The 22,047-nt window shown below is 37.7% G+C and overlaps 1 protein-coding gene across 1 annotated transcript in view; it reads left to right on the forward strand.

Annotated features, from left to right (window-relative positions):
• The window catches only part of LOC101106781 (ATP-binding cassette sub-family C member 4-like), a 321,113-nt gene that overhangs the window by 238,899 nt on the left and 60,167 nt on the right, over nucleotides 1–22,047 (forward strand). The window contains exons 26-27 of the mRNA XM_042254990.2: nucleotides 7,237–7,392; nucleotides 13,670–13,759. Of these exons, the coding sequence (XP_042110924.1) occupies nucleotides 7,237–7,392; nucleotides 13,670–13,759 (246 nt within the window). The remainder of the gene's footprint in view (nucleotides 1–7,236; nucleotides 7,393–13,669; nucleotides 13,760–22,047) is intronic.

The following is a 22,047-nucleotide window of genomic DNA, read 5'->3' on the forward strand; positions in this document are numbered from 1 at the left end:
GTCCAGAGAGCAGCTTCAGTTAGTCACATGGCAAAAGCTTGCTCCTAAGTATTTCCAGTTTCAGGGTAGGTTGGGAAAATAGTAACTGTACCTCATGATGCAATTCTGTGCTTAAAATCACCATGGGTGATGTTTGCTTACTAGCAGATTTCCCATTGTAAACATAATTCTGTCAATTTGCTCCTGTCTTAAATTTCCCCCAAAGACATCAAATATGAATTATCTATATCTTAGGGACATATAACATATTTGTATTCTTCTACCTTAAAATTCTCAAATCACAGGACTATCTGAACTTCTAAAGTGTTTGTGGGATGACTGAATATGTAGACTGGATTAATAACTGCAGTTACTTGACTTTTGTTTTGTGTCATGGTTCACTCATAGTATCATTGTTAGTTTCATTTCTGTGTTTAAAGATTATAAGCAGGCAGCATATTCATGAGGTGATTTCATACCACCTGTGTACATCATCAGGTTTCCTCTCCTGCTCACTTGTCCCAGGCCCCGTCACTCCTGGATATCCTTTTGTGTTGGATTTGATTGACTGAGGTTGCTGGGAGTGAGCCAGACCAACAGAAATGGGGCCTTATTCTCTCCCTCATTTCCTCTGCTGTCCCAATTCCTGGAAGTTAGGGTAAATGGGGAAAATTAATAGGTACTATTAATAGGTTTCTAATTTATAAAAGAAATAGCAAGCAAAAAATGAGGTAAATAGCACCTTAGGCTTCCTGCGTAGATATTGAACATGGGTTGAGTTTTTCATTTAGATGATTTGATGGTTTATTTGATCATTTTAGAGAGTCCTAGGCTATTTTAAAGCATTTTTCAGCTCTAGAGGTAGATTGATGTTCGTTTGTTAATTTTTTTTTCTTGCTCAGAGTTATTACTTGGATAATACATTTTTATAAATGCTTACTAGACCTTGATATAATGTGCAAATATGTTAGTTCACTACGTTTTCTCCTTGTTTATGTTTTCCTCAGCAACCCCTCCCCCCACTCCCAAAGTGTCCCACTTTCTTTACCAGCTCCCTAATTCCTCATGACTCAGACTGTGGTGCCAGGGTCAACAGCACCTGCATCTCCTGGAGCTTCTTAGAGGTGAAGAATCCCTTTCTCATACAGACTTCTTGACTCAGCATCAGATTTGAACAAGACCTCCTAGTAAACTCCTAGTAAAGTCCTTTCTTTCCCATAGACAGTGTTTGATGACTCATAACCAATGATTTCCATGAAACATTCTTTGACAGTTTGAAATTGAGCTCATGAATCACCCAAACCCCTCTTGTGTTTGAGCATGAGACTCTAGAAAGTTCTGTATCACTTACCACCCTACAGATTCATATTTATATTCTGCTAATCATGCCTTTACATTGTAATCTAAGACTGTGTGATTCCACTGCATTTCTTCACATCTTTTCAGTGAGTCTGTCTTTATCACAGGCAGTTTTCATCCTGCTCCAGCCTTCCCCACACCAGTCTCCTGCAGGGATTGGAGGGATTTCCCACAGGCTCAGCCCTGCCTGGACCTGGAATCAGAGACAGCCCCACACAGCAGTGTATGTACAGTTCTTTTACCACCTGATGGGATTAAAAAATGAGTCTTTCTGCCCCAAGCAGTGCCCGAGGTCTGTTTGGCCTGTTTCCTGGGGAACCTTGTGTCCCACTTAGCTGCAGGGTTCTTCCCCAGCCCACCTGTAGGTGCTGGTTTTTCCTGATGACAGCCTGCCCGCCTGATCTCAGTCATGCTCTTTGTTCAGAGATTTTGTCCTTCTTGTCCTACCCACTAGTTTATACTCACCCATATCCACATCTTGCTTAAACTCTCTGGCCATAGGATCTCCATGTTAGGTCTGTTCCTTTAACTGTGGCTACACCTCTCCCCACTTTCTCTGTTCTAGTTAGCCAGAGGGACATAATAGGGAGTCAGGCCAACCAGGTGATAAAGAGGCCATCAGCAGAATGGAAAAGAACCTGACATATGTGGAATGAGTCCCATCCTGGCACTTAAAACTTTATTATTTCAGGCAGAGTAGTTAATCTAACTAAGCCTTGATCTTCTCTTTTGCAAAATGGAGGTGACAGGACCTAATCTCTAAGGTACAACTTAAACAACATACATAAACACCCAGCATGGAGAGCAGCATGCAGTACATGCTTGGACAAAGATAGCTGTCATTTTCATAAGGTGTAAAATGACTATAACCACTTATACTTTGTTTACTATAAACTGTATATCTCATAAAAATTAGAAGCTTAGCCATTTGCAATTGTATTTATGGCTATAGAATCCATCTGCTGTGTCTGTTTCCTTGTCCAGCTGATCACATTCCTAAACAATATAGTAATAGATCTTTCATACATTTCTCCAGCCTGAGTTAAAAACCTCAGCTCCCTACAGAGGCCTCTTTTGCACAGGACACCATAGGTAACACAAATAATACAAAGGCAAACTCAATGCGATCCTACTGTCAACATATACAGTCAGTCCACCTGAGGAATAAGAAAAAGGCTGTATTAACTTTGTAAGAACTTTTGTGGAAGTTTATTAAAAGATGGTATAACATCTGTTAGGGTTGAAACAAGCCCCCATGAGGGGAGAAGTACAGAATTTCCAAGGAATTACATAGGTAAGGGAGGCTTTAGTAACTTGCAGTTAGAATTTTAGCAAGTGGAAATGTATGTGAAAGTCATTCCAGGAAGTGGGGCTAGCATAAGCAAAGCACAATGCTCTGATTCTGTGAATGAAGACCTAGGCACCTGATATTCAGTTAAGTGAACTATCAGATGTATAACACACTTTCATGTTCAACTCCACGACTGCCTAGTGACCCCAAGGAAACTGACTCATGGACGTGAAGGATGGAGAGGTCAGATATCCTGGGGTGGAGTGAGGTGCACAGAACCGGCCTTTGTGAGGTTAATCTGAGAAGTGAGAGCACGTGCACCAGAATGGGCAGACATGAGAGGCAGGGAGCCAGGAACTCTTGTGCCTCCAGGAAGATGTCCTGGGAATGTGATTCCACTTGTTGAAATCAAACTGATGTAAATTAAAACTAAGTTATAACACATGGATTTGTGAATGTGCAGGGAAAGAGCTGGAAGTAGAAATTGGTATCATATTTCTGGAGGTAGTTTGGCAGTACTTATGAGTCTACTTTAAAAATGTTCATACCTTTTTCTTGGCAAGTCCACATATGAGAACTTAACTTAAGAAAATAATGACAGTTGTTTGCAAAGATTTGGCTTCAAGGGTATTTAACACAGTTATTTATAACAGCAAAATATTAGAGACTGCCTAAATATCCACCAATAGGGGGTTTATTAAATAAATTATCACACATACTGTAATATTACATAGTCATCAAAATAAATATTTTTAGTGAATATTAAATGAAAACAAATTGCAATATGTTCATATCTCATTTTGTTTAAATTAGTTTTTGTCTTCAACATACACACACATAGACACACACAAATCCAGGAAGAAAATACATCAATATTTTAGGAATGGATTTATTGGTGTGCAGGGGTGATGACTAGTATTTATTTACTTTCTAGATTTATTTGCACTGATTATGATTAATAAAAAGATTTGTTTGTTTTTTTAAAAGCTAACCACAGCCTGTTACTCACATAATGATTATGGTCATTAATATAAGGGACTGAGTCACGAAACATTGCAGGTATAGAATCTGTAGGCCTTGGTACCATGCTGGAATCAGGGAAAGCTGGAAATAAAGTGGACAGTTGAGCCTGGGAAAGAAGTAATGAGATTAAAGTAGGAAAGTCAGAAGAAGTGGCTGTTTTGTGGGGGCATTTGATGTTAATCGTGTGGAGTTCAGTGTATCAGTATGGAGATAGTTCCGGGGCAAATGTCGATAAGTTGGTGTGGTTGTCAGGGACCAACCCTGGCCTGGTTGGAAAAACAGAAAGGAACAGTTGTAAAGCTGAGGTAAGACTGTTTCCAAGTACCTTTGGATTTAGGAATGTAAGATTACTGATACTGGTGACATTCCCCACAGGCACTTAGCAAAACCCTTTGGTGACCTGGGAAAGACTTCCAGACATAGCTTTGAAAACTGGTAGAAATAGCCCGGGCCAGATTTTATTTGAGTTGCTTTTTTCTTACTCTCCTTTTTGGAGTTTGTAGTTTATAGTCCTGCTTACACACGTTCTTACCACACAGTTCTCACCTATGTCCTGATGTGTTTTGATTCACATATGAGAACACCCAGAAATACAGCGATACTTGGTTTTATTGTGCTTTACTGATACTGCATTTTTTGCAAGCTGAACATTTGCGGCAACCCTGCCTCAAACATGTGGATCAGAACCATTCCCTACAGAATTTGCTAACTTCATGTCTTTGGGTCACATTTTGATAATTCTCACAATATTTCAAACTTATTATTATTATTATATTTGTTATGATCTGTGATCAATGATCTTTGATGTTACTGCTATAATTTGCTAGAGGCTTAGTTGATAGTTAGCATTTCTAGACAATAAAGTTTTTAAAAATTAAGATACTAATACTGTTTTTTAAGATGTAATGCTATTGCTCACATGACAGACTACAGTATAGCATACACATAACTTTTATATAGATGGGGAAACTAAAAAAGTGTGACTTGTTTTATTGCAGTACTTATTTTATTGTGGTGGTCTGGAATTGAACCTGCCATGTTGCCCAGATCAGCCTGTACACAGAACACATGAGCTGTGCATGTATGCAGAAGAACCTTCCTATATGCAGAAAATGACCTATCAGTGTTAAATAAATTAAGATAGAAAACTGGCTACAAAGATAAATCAACTAAAGCTACTTTTCTTACATGTAATGTCTGTAAAGATAAATTCCTTTTTGAAGTGTCCTTATTGATCTTACAGATTAAGCTTTGGAACTTTGAAGGTATTCAAATGAGGAAATATGTAAGGTTCCCAGAATATAATCAGTGCTCAGAAAGATTTAATTCTTCTCTATTTAAAGCTGTGAATTTTAAAAATTTACTGACTGAATTAATTTACAAATGATTGAAAGCATGTCTTATGCCCATCATCAATTCCAAATTCCTAAATAGAGAGGAAATCATCTTTTGAGAAGCTCTCACTAGGGAATCTGCAGTTATGCAAGCTCATTGCTATGAAAAAGCCAGTTTCTGCATACATGCTTTTATTCATTTTTATTGAAGTATAGTTGGTTTATAATGTTGTGTTACTTTCAGGTGTATAGCAAAGTGATTCAGATGTATAGATTCTTTTTCCATATAGGTTATTACAAAGTACTGAGTATAGTTTCTTGTGCTATATGGTGAAGTGAAGTTGCTCAGTCGTGTCCTACTCTTTGTGACTCCATGGACTGTAGCCCACCAGGCTCCTCCATCCATGGAATTTTTCCAGGCAAGGGTACTGGAGTGGGGTGCCATTTCTTTCTCCAGGGGATCTTCCTGACCCAGGGATTGAATCTGGGTCTCCCACATTGCAGGCAGATTCTTTACCATCTGAACCACCAGGGAAGCTATAGGGTAGGACCTTTTTTATTTTATATATGGTAATGTGTACGTGCTGTGCTATGCTTAGTCGCTCAGTCGTGTCTGACTCTGCGACCCCATGGTCTGTAGCCCGCCAGGCTCCTCTGTCCATGGGGATTCTCCAGGCAGGAATACTAGAGTGGGTTTCCATGCCCTCCAGAAGTAGTGTGTATATGTTACTCCAAAATTCCTAATTTACGCCCCCCCCACCACTTTTCCCTTTGGTAACCATAAATTTGTTTTCTATGTCTGTGAGTCTGTTTCTGTTTTGTAAATAAGTTCATTTGTATCATTTTTTTAAGATTCCACATGTAAGTGATAACATGACATTTGCTTTGCCTTTGTCTGATTTACTTCACGTAGTATAATCTCTTGGTCCATCCATGTTGCTGTAAATGGTAACATTTCATGACTTTTTATGGCTGAGTAGTATTCCCTTTATATATGTATCACATCTTCTTTATCCATTCCTCTGTTAATGGACATTTAATCTGCTTCCATGTCTAAGCTACTTTATATAGTGCTCTGCATAGATGTTTATAGCACACAGTGAAAAGCCAACTTTTACAATACAGTTTCATTCCTAACCAGCATTTTACCTGCATTATTGTGATCGTTTGATCTTATTTTCAATGTGCTAATTTCTTTCTGCCTTGGTTTTAAATAACCAGACTGATACTTGACATATATCTTTCCAAGGTTTAACTGTAAGTATTAATTGGTTTGTACAATGCCTTTTGAACTGTTCAGATGCAAGGTTCCATATAAATAGCAAATGTTGTTTGTGTTGTTGTTGGTTTTATTATATGTGTTTTGCTTACTAGCTACTGTCTCTTAAGACACTGAGATGAGTATTTTACAATTTTAAAATGATTCCTTTCAAGACAGAACATAACCAAGGCATTTAATACCTTGAGTGATTTAGTTTCTCTACCAGAGAATGTGTGTATGCTCAGTCGTTCAATCATGTCTGACTCTTTGTGACCCTATGGACTTTAGCCTGCCATTCTCCTCTGTCCATGGGATTCTCCAGGCAAGAATACTGGAGTGGGTGGCCATTTCCTATTCCAGGGAATCTTTCCAACCTAGGGATTGAACCTGCGTCGTTGACATCTCCTGCATTGATGAGCAGGTTCTTTACCACCAGTGCTACCTGGGAAGCCCAGAGTATAAGCCCTTTTAAATAATAGAACTCTGGGAAAATGCATACTTATTTATATGTAAGAGTTCTGATTTGATTTGTTGATATCTCTATGAAATTATCCGCAAAATTCTCAAGGTTCAAAATATGCAGACAGTAGAAATAAAAACTAAAGATTTATTTCTTGTGGAACACTTAAGCAACTTGTGATTTTTTGTTGCTAATAGATTGATTTTGCTATTTTTAATTCTTCTTTGGATCAGGGGATCTCAACTAGAAGACATTTGTCAATGTCTGACATTTTTGGTTGACAGTTTAGGGGTGCTTCTGGCCTCTAGTGGGTAGAGTCCATGGCTATTGCTAACCATCCTACAATACACAGGACAGCCTCCCACCCCATAACAATGAAGTATTTAAACAAAAATGTCAATAGTGCCATGGTTGAAATATATAGACTATATTCAATATAGAGCTTTTAAAATTCATCTTCAACCACCAGGGTTTCTCCCAGGTTTGTTGCATATTGTTAGTTCTTAATTCCTCCTGGATCTCTTCACAGGTTGGCATTGTGGGAAGAACAGGAGCTGGAAAAAGTTCTTTCATTGCTGCCCTCTTTAGATTGTCAGAGCCTGAAGGTAGAATTTGGATTGATAAGATCTTGATAACTGAAATTGGACTTCATGATTTAAGGAAGAAAATGTCAATCATACCTCAAGTATGTACATCAGAACATTCTCACATGTTCTTTTCATCCAGTATATAAGTTTAATTGCTTTTAATTTGATTGATTTTAAAAATGAATGAAAGGGTTAATATTTTCCCCCTCAGCAGAGCATATTTTTAACAGCAGGTATTTTCAGCAGATACTTTAATCAGAAACCAGGTTTTGTTGTTTGTTCTTTTGGTTTGTGTGTATGTGATTTAATAACTTATCCAGATAGATTTCTAGACTTAAAATTTTGCCAGATGCCACAGTCTTATCCACTGATAACACACAATTCTGAAAACAATATGATAAATGATTTAGCGCTGGAGAGGATTCTATAGGGAAACACAGGTTGTGTCTTACTGATGGAATTTTGCTATGGGAAATAAAGTTAACTTTTTTAAAGGTGATTATCTCCCTGCAGGGCTTTTTGTGGAACTGTGGGACTTTAAGAATTACAGAGTATATGGATGCTTTGGGGAGACTTTAATAAATGAGTGATTAATAAAAAAAATTAATGAGGCAAGAAAATCACTTCAGCATTCTTGTGTTGAGAACCCAATGAACAGTATGAAAAGGCAAAAAAGATACGATACTGAAAGATGAACCCCTCAGGTCAGTAGGTTTCCAATATGCTACTGGAGAAGAATGGAGAAATAGCTCCAGAAGGAATAAAGAGGCTGAACCAAAGTGGAAGCAACGCCCAGTTGTGGATGTGTCTGGTGGTAAAAGTAAAGTCTGATGCTGTAAAGAACAATATTGCAGAGGAACCTGGAATGTTACGTCCATGAATCAAGGTAAATTGGAAGTGGTCAAACAGGAGATGGCGAGAGTGAACATCAACATTTTAGAAATCAGTGAACTAAAATGGAGAGGAATAGGTGAATTTAATTCAGATGACCATTATATCTACTACTGTGGGCAAGAATCTCTTAGAAGAAATGGAGTAGCCTTCATAATCAACAAAAGAGTCTGAAATGCAGTACTTGGGTGCAATCTCAAAAATGACAGAATAATCTTGGTTTGTTTTCAAGGCAAACCATTCTACATCACAGTAATCCAAGTCTATGCCCCAACACCTAATGCTGAACAAGCAAGACCTTCTAGAACTAATACCAAAAAAAGATGTCCTTTTCATAAAAATCATTGCAGATGGTGGCTGCAGCCATGAAATTAAGAGACACTTGCTCCTTGGAAGAAAAACTATGACAAACCCAGACAGCATATTAAAAAGCAGAGACATCACTTTGCTGACAAAGGTCTGTATAGACAAAGCTATGGTTTTTCTATTAGTCATGCACAGATGTGAGAGTTGGACCATAAAGAAGGATGAGCGCCAAAGATTTGATGCTTTCAAACTGTGGTGTTGGAGAAGATGCTTGAGAGTCTCTTCAACAAGGAGATCAAGCCAGTCAGTCCTAAAGGAAATCAACTCTGAATATTCATTGGAAGGACCAATGCTGAAATTGAAGCTCCAATACTTTGGCCACTTGATGTAAAGAACTGACTGTTTAGAAAAGACCCTGATGCTGGGAAAGATTGCAGGAAGGAGGAGAAGGGGGTGACAGAGGATGAGGTGGTTGAGTGGCATCATTGACCCAATGGACATGAGTTTGAGCAAACTCTGGAGATAGTGAAGAACTTGGAAGTGTTCTGCAAGTTCACTGGTGTGCTGCAGTCTATAGGGTCGCAAAGAGTCAGGACTTAGTGACTGAACAACAACAAGCAGGCAAGCAGTAGAGTAGTGAAGAAGAATATGGGATATGGAATTCCATATCCCCTTCCCCAAAGGAGTAGGAAGCAGTGATGCTTGTGTCTCAACACCCTGATTTAGGGAACCTAGGAAGCTGAGAGGAGACTCTGCAGAGGGGGAGCCCAAGGCTGTTTCTTTGAGTTGCCCCACTCAGGTGAGCCAGGCCCACACCATCTTCCCTGGCTCTCTGCTCCCTGTGATCCTGGGAGCAGCAGCGAGCTTCTGGGATCATTTCTCTTTCTCTCTCTCTCCCTGCTAGGCTCATCCCCATCACTGTTGACCCCACCACGAGCAACTCAGAACTGGGGGAGATGTGATAGCACCAAGCACCTGCAAAGGAGCCAGAGGCAGGGAAATGGTGTCTTAGAGCATCAGTCCTGGAGTCATGGGGGGGGGGGTGGGAAGCTTTCAGAAACAAATACTATATTCTTAAGAAAATACTCCTCAATTTGTGTTCAAAATTTCAGGAATAAGTAAAAACTGAAAGCAGTTCCTAGGTACTTTCCTCAAACAACAGGGAGCTGAAGTGTGTGCATCGTTTATGCTCATGATGTGAAGTAGTTATGTTCCCCAGAAAGAACACCATGGAGTGATTACATTCAATAGTAGCTGCTTATCTAAAATAATCTGAAAAAATGGATTTCAAAACTTCTTTGGATGACTCTCTGCACCTAGACACCCTTATGCTGTTGGCACAAAGAAAATGTTTTCAGTTGAAGAGAGATGCCTTGCAAATTGAGTGTTTATGATTACAGACCAAGGGTTGGCACAGATCAGCACAGATCTGCTTATTATGATTAAACGGATTCATTTTTATATGTAATAGGTTTTTGAAAAATCAAGGCAAAAGTTAGCTATTTTTTTTTTAAATAGCCTACTCTGCTCTTTTGGTATTTCTATTTCCTGAGCTTTCTATAGTAGGTTGAAAGAGGTAAATCAGAGCTGTCTCTCTCTAAGACATCCCAAATTACCTGGCTTTCTTTCCCTTTTTTTCCTCATTGAGAACAAAACTCAGAAGAGGTTGATATTCTATTACTAGACTCTAGACCAATGCAGTCAGAAGTTTTTGTTAAGTCCCTTTGAACTGTTCCCTGGAGCTACCAAAAGAGAACTTTACAGGACTTATATTCATTTCTTTTGCTGGCAAGCAATATTCTTTCTTCTGAATATGGATGATGATCAGTTCATTTAGAGGCTGCTGCTGCTAAGTCTCTTCAGTTGTGTCTGACTCTTTGTGACCCCACGGATTGTAGCCTGTCAGGCTCCTCTGTCCATGGGATTCTCCAGGCAAGAATACTGGAGTGCCATTTTCTCCTCCAGGGATCTTCCTGAGCCAGGGATTGAACTCGTTTAGAGGCTACAGTGTTACAAAAAAAGAAAAAGGAAGCACACCAAGATTTTAAAACAACTCTGGGTCCTTATTCTTAAAACAGGGAGATGAGCTGCACCTTAAAGGTTCTCAGATTAGAAATGAGGACAGAGCGTTTAGGACTCAAGGAAGCAGCAGCTGTAGTGTTGCTTCATAAACATTAGTGGAGGGCAGTTTCCTGGTTTGGGACTCAAATCATTAAAACTGTTGTTCTGTATCTGCCCCATTTATAACCACCTGTATGATTTTTGTCTAGGTCCCAGGCTGTTTTAAGCATCAGGTTAGTGGGCAGAGATTCTTTGTAAGATAATGAAAGTCTTATCTTCCAGGAGCATATAAAAAGGTCCGGTAAGACTGAGATTTTCAGGCTTGCAGTTGTGTTGAGGGATTATCAATTTGCTACACTAAATGCTCTGATTCAGAGTGGCCATTTTTGTGTCACATGTCTAATATGAACTTACAGTAGTAACAAGGGAAAAATTACTACTAAATATGGTATGAAGTGTTAAATTTAAAAAGTATCAACTTTATGCCATGATGAAAAACAGGTTTGAAGCTAGTACTCCATTTAAAACACTATATTGACAAAGAGCATTTATTTTCCTGACTCTGCCTTGCCAGCTAACTCTTATTGTTGTTGTTCAGTTGTTATGTCCAACACTTTGTGACCTGTAGTGCACTAGGCTCCTCTAACTGTCTAATTCTCATTAAATGAGATTTAATTGTGTACCTTCAGAAAGAATATACTTAGACCAATAAATTTAGTGTATATTTATAAGAAATTTTTATGTTCTACTGTTAATTTCTACACTGAAGTGTTCTGCCTGTAAACATCTTTATAATGCTTATTTATAAGACTAGTTTATTTACTTCATTGCCTAGAGGTGGGTACTGTAATAATAATATCTGTTGTTATTACTTTGATCCTTATCTGCCCTTGCATATGTGTCTACTGTGAGCACTTTTACAGTCAGATCTACAGTTCATATTTTAATATATAATTCTTTTTATTCAATAAGCTTTGATGGAAATTCTACTGATTTTGAGATATATATTTGGCATGTCAAACAAAGGGAAATACTCTTATTTATTAAACTATGTTCTTCCATCTACTACAGCTAAATGAACATGCATAATCTCCCAATATATCCTTTTAAACTAGCAGTATAGATGTGAGTGGGTACCCTTATTGGAATGGGAAATGCTTAAACTTAATTTTTAGTTTCAGTTGCTCAGTCCTAGGAAGGAGAGATAAGAAAGACTTCCTCAGTGATCAGTGCAGAGAAATAGAGGAAAACTATAGAATGGGAAAGACTAGAGATCTCTTCAAGAAAATTAGAGATACCGAGGGAACATTTCATGCAAAGATGGGCACAATAAAGGACAGAAATAGTATGGACCTAACAGAAGCAGAAGATATTAATAAGAGGTGGCAAGAATACACAAGAACTATACAAAAAAGATCTTCATGACCCAAATAATCACGATGCTGTGATCACCCATCTAGAGTCAGACATGCTGGTGTGAAGTTAAGTGGACCTTAGGAAGTATCACTATGAACGAAGTTAGTGGAGGTGATGGATGGAATTCCAGTTGAGTTATTTCAAATCCTAAAAGGTGATGCTGTTAGAGTGCTGCACTCAATATGCCAACAAATTTGGAAAAGTCATGAGTGGCCACAGGACTGAAAAGGTCAGTTTTCATTCAAATCTCAAAGAAAGGCAATGTCAAAGAATGTTCATATTACTGCACAATTGCACTTATCTCACATGCTAGCAAAGTCATGCTCAAAATTCTCCAAGCCAGGCTTTGACAGTAAGTGAACTGTGAAATTCTAGATGTTCAAGTTAGATTTAGAAAAGGCAGAGGAACCAGAGATCAAATTGCCAGCATCTGTTGGATCATTGAAAAAGCAAAAGAGTTCCAGAAAAACATCTAGTTCTGCTTTATTGACTATGCCAAAACCTTTCATTGTGTGGATCACAACAAACTCTGGTAAATTCTTAAAGAAATGGGAATATCAGACCACCCTACTTGCCTCTTGAGAAATCTGCATGCAGGTCAAGAAGCAGCAGTTAGAACTGGACATGGAATAACAGATTGGTTCCAAATCAGGAAAGGTGTATGTCAAGGTTATATATTGTCACCCTGCTTATTTAACTTATACGCAGAGGTATCATGAAAAATGCTGGGCTGGATGAAGCACGAGCTGGAATCAAGATTGCTGGGATAAATATCAATAACCTCAGATATGCAGATGACGTTACCCTTATGGCAGAAAGCAAAGAAGAGCTAAAGTTCCTCTTGATGAAAGTGAAAAAGGAGAGTGAAAAAGTTGGCTTAAAACTCAACATTCAGAAAACTAAGATCATGATATCCGATCCTATCACTTCATGACAAACAGATGGGGAAACAATGGAAACAGTGAGAGATTTTATTTTTGGGGGCTCCAGAATCACTGCAGTTGGTAATTACAGCCATGAAATTAAAAGACACTTGCTCCTTGGAAGAAAAGCTATGACCAACCTAGACAGCATATTAAAAAGCAGAAACATGACTTTGCGGACAAAGGTCCATCTAGTCAAAGCTATGGTTTTTCCAGTAGTCATGTATAGATGTGAAAGTTGGAGTATAAAGAAAGCTGAACACAAAAGAATTGATGCTTTTGAACTATGGTGTTGGAGAGGACTCTTGAGAGTCCCTTGGACTGCAAGGAGATCCAACCAGTCCCTCCTAAAGGAAATCAGTTCTGGATATTCATTGGAAGGACTGATGCTGAAGCTGAAACTCCAATACTTTGGCCACCTGATGTGAAGAACTGACTCATTTGAAAAGACCCTGATGCTGGGAAAGACTGAAGGTAGGAAGAGAAGGGGACGACAGAGGATGAGGTGGTTGGATGGCATCACTGACTTAATGGACATGAGCTTGAGTAAACTCCAGGAGTTGGTGAAGGGCTGGGCAGCCTGGTGTTTTGCAGCAGTCCATGGGGTCACAAAGAGTTGGACATGACTGAGTGACTGAACTGAATTGAACTGATTTGCAACCTTATTATTAATGATTGTAGTAAGCTTTCTTTTTTTTTCATTTTAAGTCTGTTCTCTAAAAACTGGAATGAAATGAAGAGACTGCAGTAATAACATTCTCTATTTTGTTGTATTTAGGATCCTATTGTGTTCACTGGAACAATGAGGGAAAATCTGGATCCCTTTAATAAGCATACAGATGAGGAACTATGGAATGTCTTAGAAGAGGTAATTTATTAAATATGATAAACTTGTTAGCATCAATATCTAATGTGTGTGTACATTTAAAAGCATTGTAGGTAATTAAGGGTGCTTAACAGTTTAATTGACTTCATTTACCTCCTAGGAGAAAGTTGATGACATGGGTGTACTTAAAATGTATGTAAGATGAAATGAGTACTTATGAAAACCAATAGTATAATGCATCATGTTTCCATTTTACCTTTTCCCTAGAACCCAAAGCACTTAGATACATTACGTTTCTTGCCCTTAATAGAACACTAAACTAGAAGGTAAAATTATGTGTTCAAATTCTACTAGTGACCTAGTGAATTAAATACCTTAATTTGCAACATTCATTTTATTCCTTTGATCTTAGGAAGTATCTACTATGTGGAGATATCAGTTGTTTTTCATTATTAACAGAAAGATAAATGAGATCATGCCAGTAACATGGCATGAAATTTCATAAGAAAGAGTTTATTAAAGATATATTATACATTTGAAAAGTGATAATTATTTATTAGCAGTTGCATCATTCAATGCTGCAGAGCATATGCTGGTAACAGAACTCTGGAGCTGAGAGTCTGTACTAAGAGAGGCTTTGTACTAAGTTCATTTCTAGAGGATTTTCTATTATTTGTGCCATGTTTCTCTCTGGCCCACTACTTTGAATCTCCTTGGTCTTGTATGAAAAGGATTTTGACTGTTAAGATGCTCTTTTAAAAAAATTTTAATATTATTTATTTTTGTGCATTTTCCCTAGTTTTGCAAATTTATTCTAAGGTACTGATGGCAGAAACTCTACCTAGACTTCTAAATAATAGGCAGACTTCTAGGCTCTCATAGAAAATACCTAGCCAGGTCTTTTGCCTTGAAAGAGTATGTGTTGTACAAATAGGCACTGATATTTACTTTCTCTCATTTTAGAGAATTGTACCTTATTTCTTAATTTTGTGTGTGTGTGTCAAAAATACCAAAAGCAATTGCTCACATAGTTGTTTTGAATCAGTGTTTTTATCTTTTGGTGTCACTTTTCCAGGGATAGCACTGAGATGTGTAATTTATAGAGAGCCTTTGACTATGAGTCAGCAGATTTGAAGGTCTGACAATTTCCTGCCAATAATTCTGGTTTCTGAACGTTGTCAGCATTGGGTCTTTACACACCCACCCTGCTTTCCAGCAATTGTGGGAATTTTATTTTCCTAAATCAGGCTGGTTACTTCACCTTAACCTAATTGGAAAACAGTGGGCCTCTGATTTCGTTTAAGTTTGTAAGTCTTTCTACAGTGACATTCTAGAATAAAAGAGATGGGAACAATAAACCACCAAGTGTAAATAAAGGTAAGATGATAGACTGCTCTTGAGGTCATAGGATGCATTTACTGGTGAAATTGAGACACATTTTAAACTGGAAGCTCTGGTATAGCCCTACTTATTTCTGAGCTTGAGATCTCTCTTCAGAGATTCTCCAAAAATTACTTTAAAATTTTAAAAACATTATTCCATGGACAGAAAAGAAATGTTAATTGGAGATAAATCCTGTTAAAAACTGTCTTAGAACTTGGCCCTAAAACTTGTTAATTCACCTGAAGGAGCTAAAATTAAAATAAAATTTTGTAGCCTCTCAATTCTAAAATGATGACTGGTACATGATACTAAGATCTACATTTATTTAGACTACATTTGGAACTTTCCATACACAGAAATAAATATGAGTTTATGTCACAAAGTGAAGTGTGTGGTTTCCGTGTATTGCTTCTGAAATTAACCCTATTATTTTAGTGATATATCTTAAAGTGAGAAATCATCCCATCATTGTGTTCCTCTGGGAATTATTTCTTTATGTCCTTTGTATATATTGTTTACCGATCTCCACTGGAAAACATGTAAATCTCATAAAGAAGTAATTCCTAGAGGAACACCATGATGGGATGATTTCTCAGTTTAAGCAATGAGGTCAGTTTTTAGGTGGATTAAAAACCCCAGCCATTGCTTTATAAATAAAGCCAAAGTGAAACTGCCAATCAAAACTAATACAGTTTACCTGAGAGTAAGAGGGCACCCATTTTACTCTTTAAGAACTTTAACTAAAAGGAAAAGATGCTTTAAAATTTTTTTTAAGTCCTCTATTTCTGCCTCCTCATTCTCTCCTGTTAGAGATGGACGTCCATAAGGGAGATAGCCCTATGAATGCTGTCCCTCTCATCTTGGTTATTTTTCAAAATATGTTAAAAATATGTTTTTCAATTTCTGAAAAATAGCCAACTTACTATACACTGAAGAATGTTCATTAGAAGTTAGAGCACCTAAAAAAAAATAGCAGCTCTACAAATATATCGAGTAGTGCTTAAAGATGAAGCACTTTATCACTCAAAGATTAAAAGAGCAGAGTAGATAAAACTCTGGAAATGAGTCAGCAGTGTGTTGCTTTCTCTGAAAAAACAAAACAGTTTTGATCCAGGAGTTTACAATTGAGAATATAGTATGTCATGTCAAAACTGTGCAGAAAACATCCAGTTATGTGAACCATTGATAGTATCTCTCTTAAAATACAAGTAGCTCTCATCACACAGGAAGCCAAGATACAGAAATCTGGGCATTAGCAACCTGTGCATGCGGTTCAGCCTTGCTATGGCAACAGGTCACAGGCCCATTTCCCAGGGCCTTGTATTTAGGTGAACAGGCTCCCCCTTTATTTCATTTACTGCTGGCTCTGCTCTGGTAATAGCTCTTCCCCATTTGCTGATTGCATTTCACTGTCTCTTTTCAGCCCACACCAGCCTTTCATTTTGAAAAGTAAGGAGGTTTCACAAAATGTGGAAACCATCTTACATCTGTGTTAACCTTCTGTGAGGGACATTGGCACCTGGTTGAGAAAGATGATTTATTTACTAGGTTATTTGAAAGTGTTTATGATGATAGAATTGAGGTGTCTTATAAGTTCAGCTGATTATTTTCAGTTTTGCTGTAGTTTATTATTTTCCTAAGCTCAAAAATGATATGGACTATTCTATACAAGATATGCAATTTCAAATAGTGCTATTTTCTCTGTTTTTCTTCAATCACCAACTTTTTAAAAAAAGGTTTCCATAGTTTAAAGTTAGATATTATGATATCTTGGGGCCAGTTAATTGTTGTTATAAGGAATATATTTCTTTTACAATGATATTTAATGAGAAAATAGTATTATATAAAATTATGTCTGGATTTATTTCCTATCTTATAGAGACAGGTTATGTCACAAGATAAGATGCACTTGTCACTTCATTCATTCTTCCAACAAATGTGTATTGAGAGTTGTTTGGATAGGCAGTGTTGCAGATTTTGGGGCTATCACAGTTACCAGAAGAGACAAAGTCTCTGTCCTTTCGGAGTTTATCTTCTTATAGAGAAGGTGAAAAGCAAACCACCAATGTGTGTGTAATGAAGTCTCAGTACTGAAACATGCAGGGAGAAGAATAAAGTAGAACATGAGGAGAGGATAGTCAACAGCATTATTAACAATGGGCAATATCTGTTGATCTCTTCATATCAACCTCTGCTGTAGATTCTGCACATACTGACTCACATTATACTCTAACAATGTTAGGAGGAAGACACTTCATTTCAATATTATAGTCTTATTTAGAGTTTAGGAAGCTAAGATAGATTAAGCTCAGGAAATTTCCTAGTTGGTAGACCAGGCAGGACTTATGCCTAGGCTGTCTAGTTCAAGGTCCCAATTTTCTGTTTTAAAACTTTCAAATCACAGGAACATGCAGGGAATGATATGATGAACACATATATAACTTCACCAAAATTCACCAGTTGTTGATTTTTTTCCTGTATTTGCTTTCTCTCTACTATCATCTATATTTTGCTGAACTGTTTGAAAGTAAGTTGCAGAAACTTTTTTTAAAGTTGCAACTCATCCTAAGTATGCAAACATGCACTTTTTAAAAACAAGAACATTCTCCTAATGTTCCTAATAACATTATACTAATATCTCACTCAAGAAATTTAATAGTAATATTACACTATTTGGCTTCCCTGAGAGCTCAGTTGGTAAAGAATCTGCCTGCAATGCAGGAGACCCCAGTTGGATTCCTGGGTCTGGAAGATCTGCTGGAGAAGGGATAGGCTACCCACTCCAGTATTCTTGGGCTTCCCTTGTGGCTCAGCTGGTAAAGAATCCACCTGCAATGTGGGAGACCTGGGTTCGATCCCTGAGTTGGGAAGATCCCCTGGAGAAGGGAAAGTTTACCCACTCCAGTATTCCGGCCTGGAGAATTCCATGGACTGTAGTCCATGGGGTCTCAGAGTTGGATACGACTGAGCGACTTTCACTTCAGTTCGCTACATTACACTATTATCTAATATGTTTTCAGACTCTCCAGCTGTAACTCCTAGTTATTGTCTACTGTCTCTTTTGTCTTTTTTCCATTCAAATAATTATAACCTGATTATATGATTACACTACAAAAGGTCTTCTTATTTGTAGCATTGTCATAACCATCCCTGATCCATAAATGAAGTTAGAGTCTCAGAAAACCATGAGTTCTGGAAAACATTTTAACCTCACAACAGCTTATTCCTTGTCAGGCATATATAGACAACTTGAAGGAAAGTAAAAACCAGATTAGTGATGAGATATCTGAGTCACCAGTAGGTGTGAGGTTATTTCCTCACAGTCATGATGTCAGTCTTAAGAAAGACTAATTTGCATTTACAAGGATTACCAAAGTCAACTCAGAAGGAAAAGTGAGAAAGTCTTGCCTGTGTTACACTCTTGATCAGTCCTATCACTTGAGTTTAGATTTATGGAATATGTTTCATAGAATATTCAGTAAGGCCTCTTCCTTGTAATGAGGTGGCAGGGGTGGGGATGATTAAGCTGACCTCCATTTGATAATTTTCATTGCAGCCACTTGCCTCATAGTCCATATCTTATCCTTCAGATTTTGCATACCTTTCCTGCTATCACTAAATACTAATACCATATTTAATCCTTACTCAGAATTTCCATTTCTATGGACTAGACTTTCATAAGGAACACAATTCAGGATAATATTCATGGAATTACTCCAGCATTTAGGATACCATGAAAATATTGCCCACTCACCCTGGTGTTTTGTAATTTGCCTTTGTAATTCTGTGTACCTGCTAATTGGCCATCACTCATCAATCTTTAGTCCTTTAATTTGAAGTGTATTTACTCTCTGTTCTTTAATTTCAAGCACAGTCTGAATTTTGTTCTTAATCTATGATATTTCTCTAAAACAAATATTCATTGAACTGACCCCTGCAACTCAATATAGTTTCAGATTATCTTTGGCAGTTAAGAAGTTGATTATTTAATCTTCCAATTTTGATTTTATGAGGATAGATTAATACAAATATCACCTATACCCATAGTCTGGGGGAAATAGCTTCTTGTGTCATGGTCTTGTTTTTCCTGAGTTTTCACTGAAAAACATTTATGAAATTCTTCAAAGAAGACATACAGATGGCCAATAGACACATGAAAAGATGCTCAGCATTATTAATTATTAGAGAAATGCAAATCAAAACCACAATGAGGTACCAACTCATACCAGTCAGAATGGCTATCATCAAAAAGTCTATAAATAATAAATGCTAGAGAAGATGTGGGAAAAATGGAACTCCAACACACTGCTGTATGTGTGTATGCTCAGTCATGTTTGACTCTTGGCAACCCTATGAACTGTAGCCTGCCAGACTTCTCTGTCCACAGGATTTTCCAGGCAGGAATACTGGAGTGGGTTGTCATTTCCTTCTCCAGAGGATCTTCCTGACCCAGGGACCACATTTCCTCATCTCCTTCATTGGCAGCTGGATTTTTTTACCATTGAGGCACTTGGGAAATCCCCAACACACTGTTGGTGGGAATGTAAATTGGTGTGTGGAAAACAGTATGGAAGTTCCTAAAAAAACTAAAAATAGAGCTACTAGATGGTCCAGCAATTATACTCCTGGGTATATATCTGGGGAAAATGGAAATACTACTTTGAAAAGAACATGCACCCCAGGGTACATTACTGCACTATTTGCAATAGCCAAGATATAGAAGGAACTCAAGTTTCTGTCAACAGACAATTGGTTTAAGAAGATGTGGCAACATACACACATAAATATATATATATATATATATATATTTTATATGTATATATGTATGTATATAGTGTTATACAGACATAAAAATCAATAAAATATTGCTATTCACAGCAACATGGATAGACCTAGAAAATCATCCTAAGTGAAGTCAGGGAAAGACAAATATTATATGATATCACGTATATATGGATTCTAAAAAATAAAGCAAATTAATGTATATATAAAAAGAAACAGACTCACAGACATAGAAAATAAACTTATGATTACCAAAGGGGAGAGGGATCAATCAGGAGTATGAAATTCACAGATACAAACTAATATATATAAAATAGAGAAGCAACAAGGATTTACTGTATAGCACAGGGAACTAGAGTACCTTACAGTAAGGGATTAGATCTGATAGACAGAGTGCCTGAAGAACTATGTACGGAGGTTCATGACATTGTACAGGAGGTAGTGACCCAAACCATCCCCAATAAAAAGAAATGCAAAAAGGCAAAATTGTTGCCTGAGGAGGCCTTACAAATAGCTGAGAAAAGAGAGAAGTGAAAGGCAAAGGAGAAAAGGAAATATGTACTCATCTAAATGAAGAGTTCCAAAGAATAACAAGGAGACATAAGGAAGCCTTCCTAAGTGAAAAATGAAAAGAAATAAAGGAAAACAATAGAATGGGAAAGACTAGAGATCTCTTCAAGAAAATTAGAGATAAAAAGGGAATGTTTCATCAAAGATGGGCACAATAAAGGACAGAAATGGTATGGACCTAACAGAAGTAGAAGATATTAAGGAAAGGTGGCAAGAATACACAGAACTATACAAAGAAGAGCTTAATGACCCAGATAACCATGATGGTGTGATCCCTCACCTAGAGCCAGACATCCTGGAGTGTGAAGTCAAGTCGGCCTTAAGAAGCATCACGATTAACAAAGGTAGTGGAAGTGATGGAATTCCAGTTGAGCTATTTCAAATCCAAAAAGATGATGCTGTTAAAGTGTTGCACTCAATATGCCAACAAATTCGGAAAACTCAGTAGTGGCCACAGGACTGGAAAAGGTCAGTTTTCATTCCAATCCCAAAGAAAGGCAATGGCAAAGAATGCTCAAACTACTTCACAGTTGCAGTCATCTTACACGCTAGCAAAGTAATGCTCAAAATTCTCCAAGCCAGGCTTCAACAGTAAGTGAACTGTGAACTTCCAGATGTTCAAGCTGGATTTAAAAAGGCAGAGGAATCACAGATCAAATCGCCAACATCTGTTGAATCATTGAAAAAGCAAGAGAGTTCCAGAAAAATGTCTACCTTTGCTTTACTGACTATGCCAGAGCCTTTGATTGTGTGGATCACAACAAACTATGGAAAATTCTTCAAGAGGTGGTAATAGCAGACCACCCAATCTGCCTCCCGAGAAATCTGTATGCAGGTCAAGAAGGAACAGATAGACCCAGACATAGAACAATGGACTGGTTCCAAATTGGGAAAGGAGTATGTCAAGATTGTATATTGTCACCCTGCTAATTTACTTACATGCAGAGTACATTATGTGAGGTGCTGGGCTGGATGAAGCACAAGCTGGAATCGAGATTGCCAAGAGAAATATAAATAACCTCAGATATGCAGATGACACCACCCTTATGGCAGAAAGCGAAGAGGAACTAAAGCACCTCTTGATGAAAGTGAAAAAGGAGAATGAAAAAGCTGGCTTAAAACTCAACATTCAAAAAAACAAAGATCGTGGCATCTGGTCACGTCACTTCATGACAAATAGATGTGGAAACAATGGAAACCGTGAGAAACTTTATTTTTGGGGCTATAAAATCACTGCAGATGGTGACTGCAGCCATGAAATTAAAAGACTCTTGCTCCTTGGAAGAAAAGCTATGACCAACCTAGATGGCATATTAAAAAGCAGAGACATTATTTTGCTGACAAAGATCTGTCTAGTCAAAGCTATGGTTTTTCCAGCAGTCACATATGGATGTGAGAGTTGGACCATAAAGAAAGCTGAGCGCTGAAGAACTGATGCTTTTGAACTGTGATGTTGGAGAAGACTCTTGAGGGTCCCTTGGCCTGCAAGGATATCCGACCAGTCCATCCTAAAGGAAATCAGTCCTGAATATCCATTGGAAGGACTGATGCTGAAGCTGAAACTCCAATCCTTTGGCCACCTGATGCAAAGAACT

The sequence above is a fragment of the Ovis aries genome, chromosome 10 (assembly GCF_016772045.2).
Source record: "Ovis aries strain OAR_USU_Benz2616 breed Rambouillet chromosome 10, ARS-UI_Ramb_v3.0, whole genome shotgun sequence".
Taxonomy (NCBI): domain Eukaryota; kingdom Metazoa; phylum Chordata; class Mammalia; order Artiodactyla; family Bovidae; genus Ovis; species Ovis aries.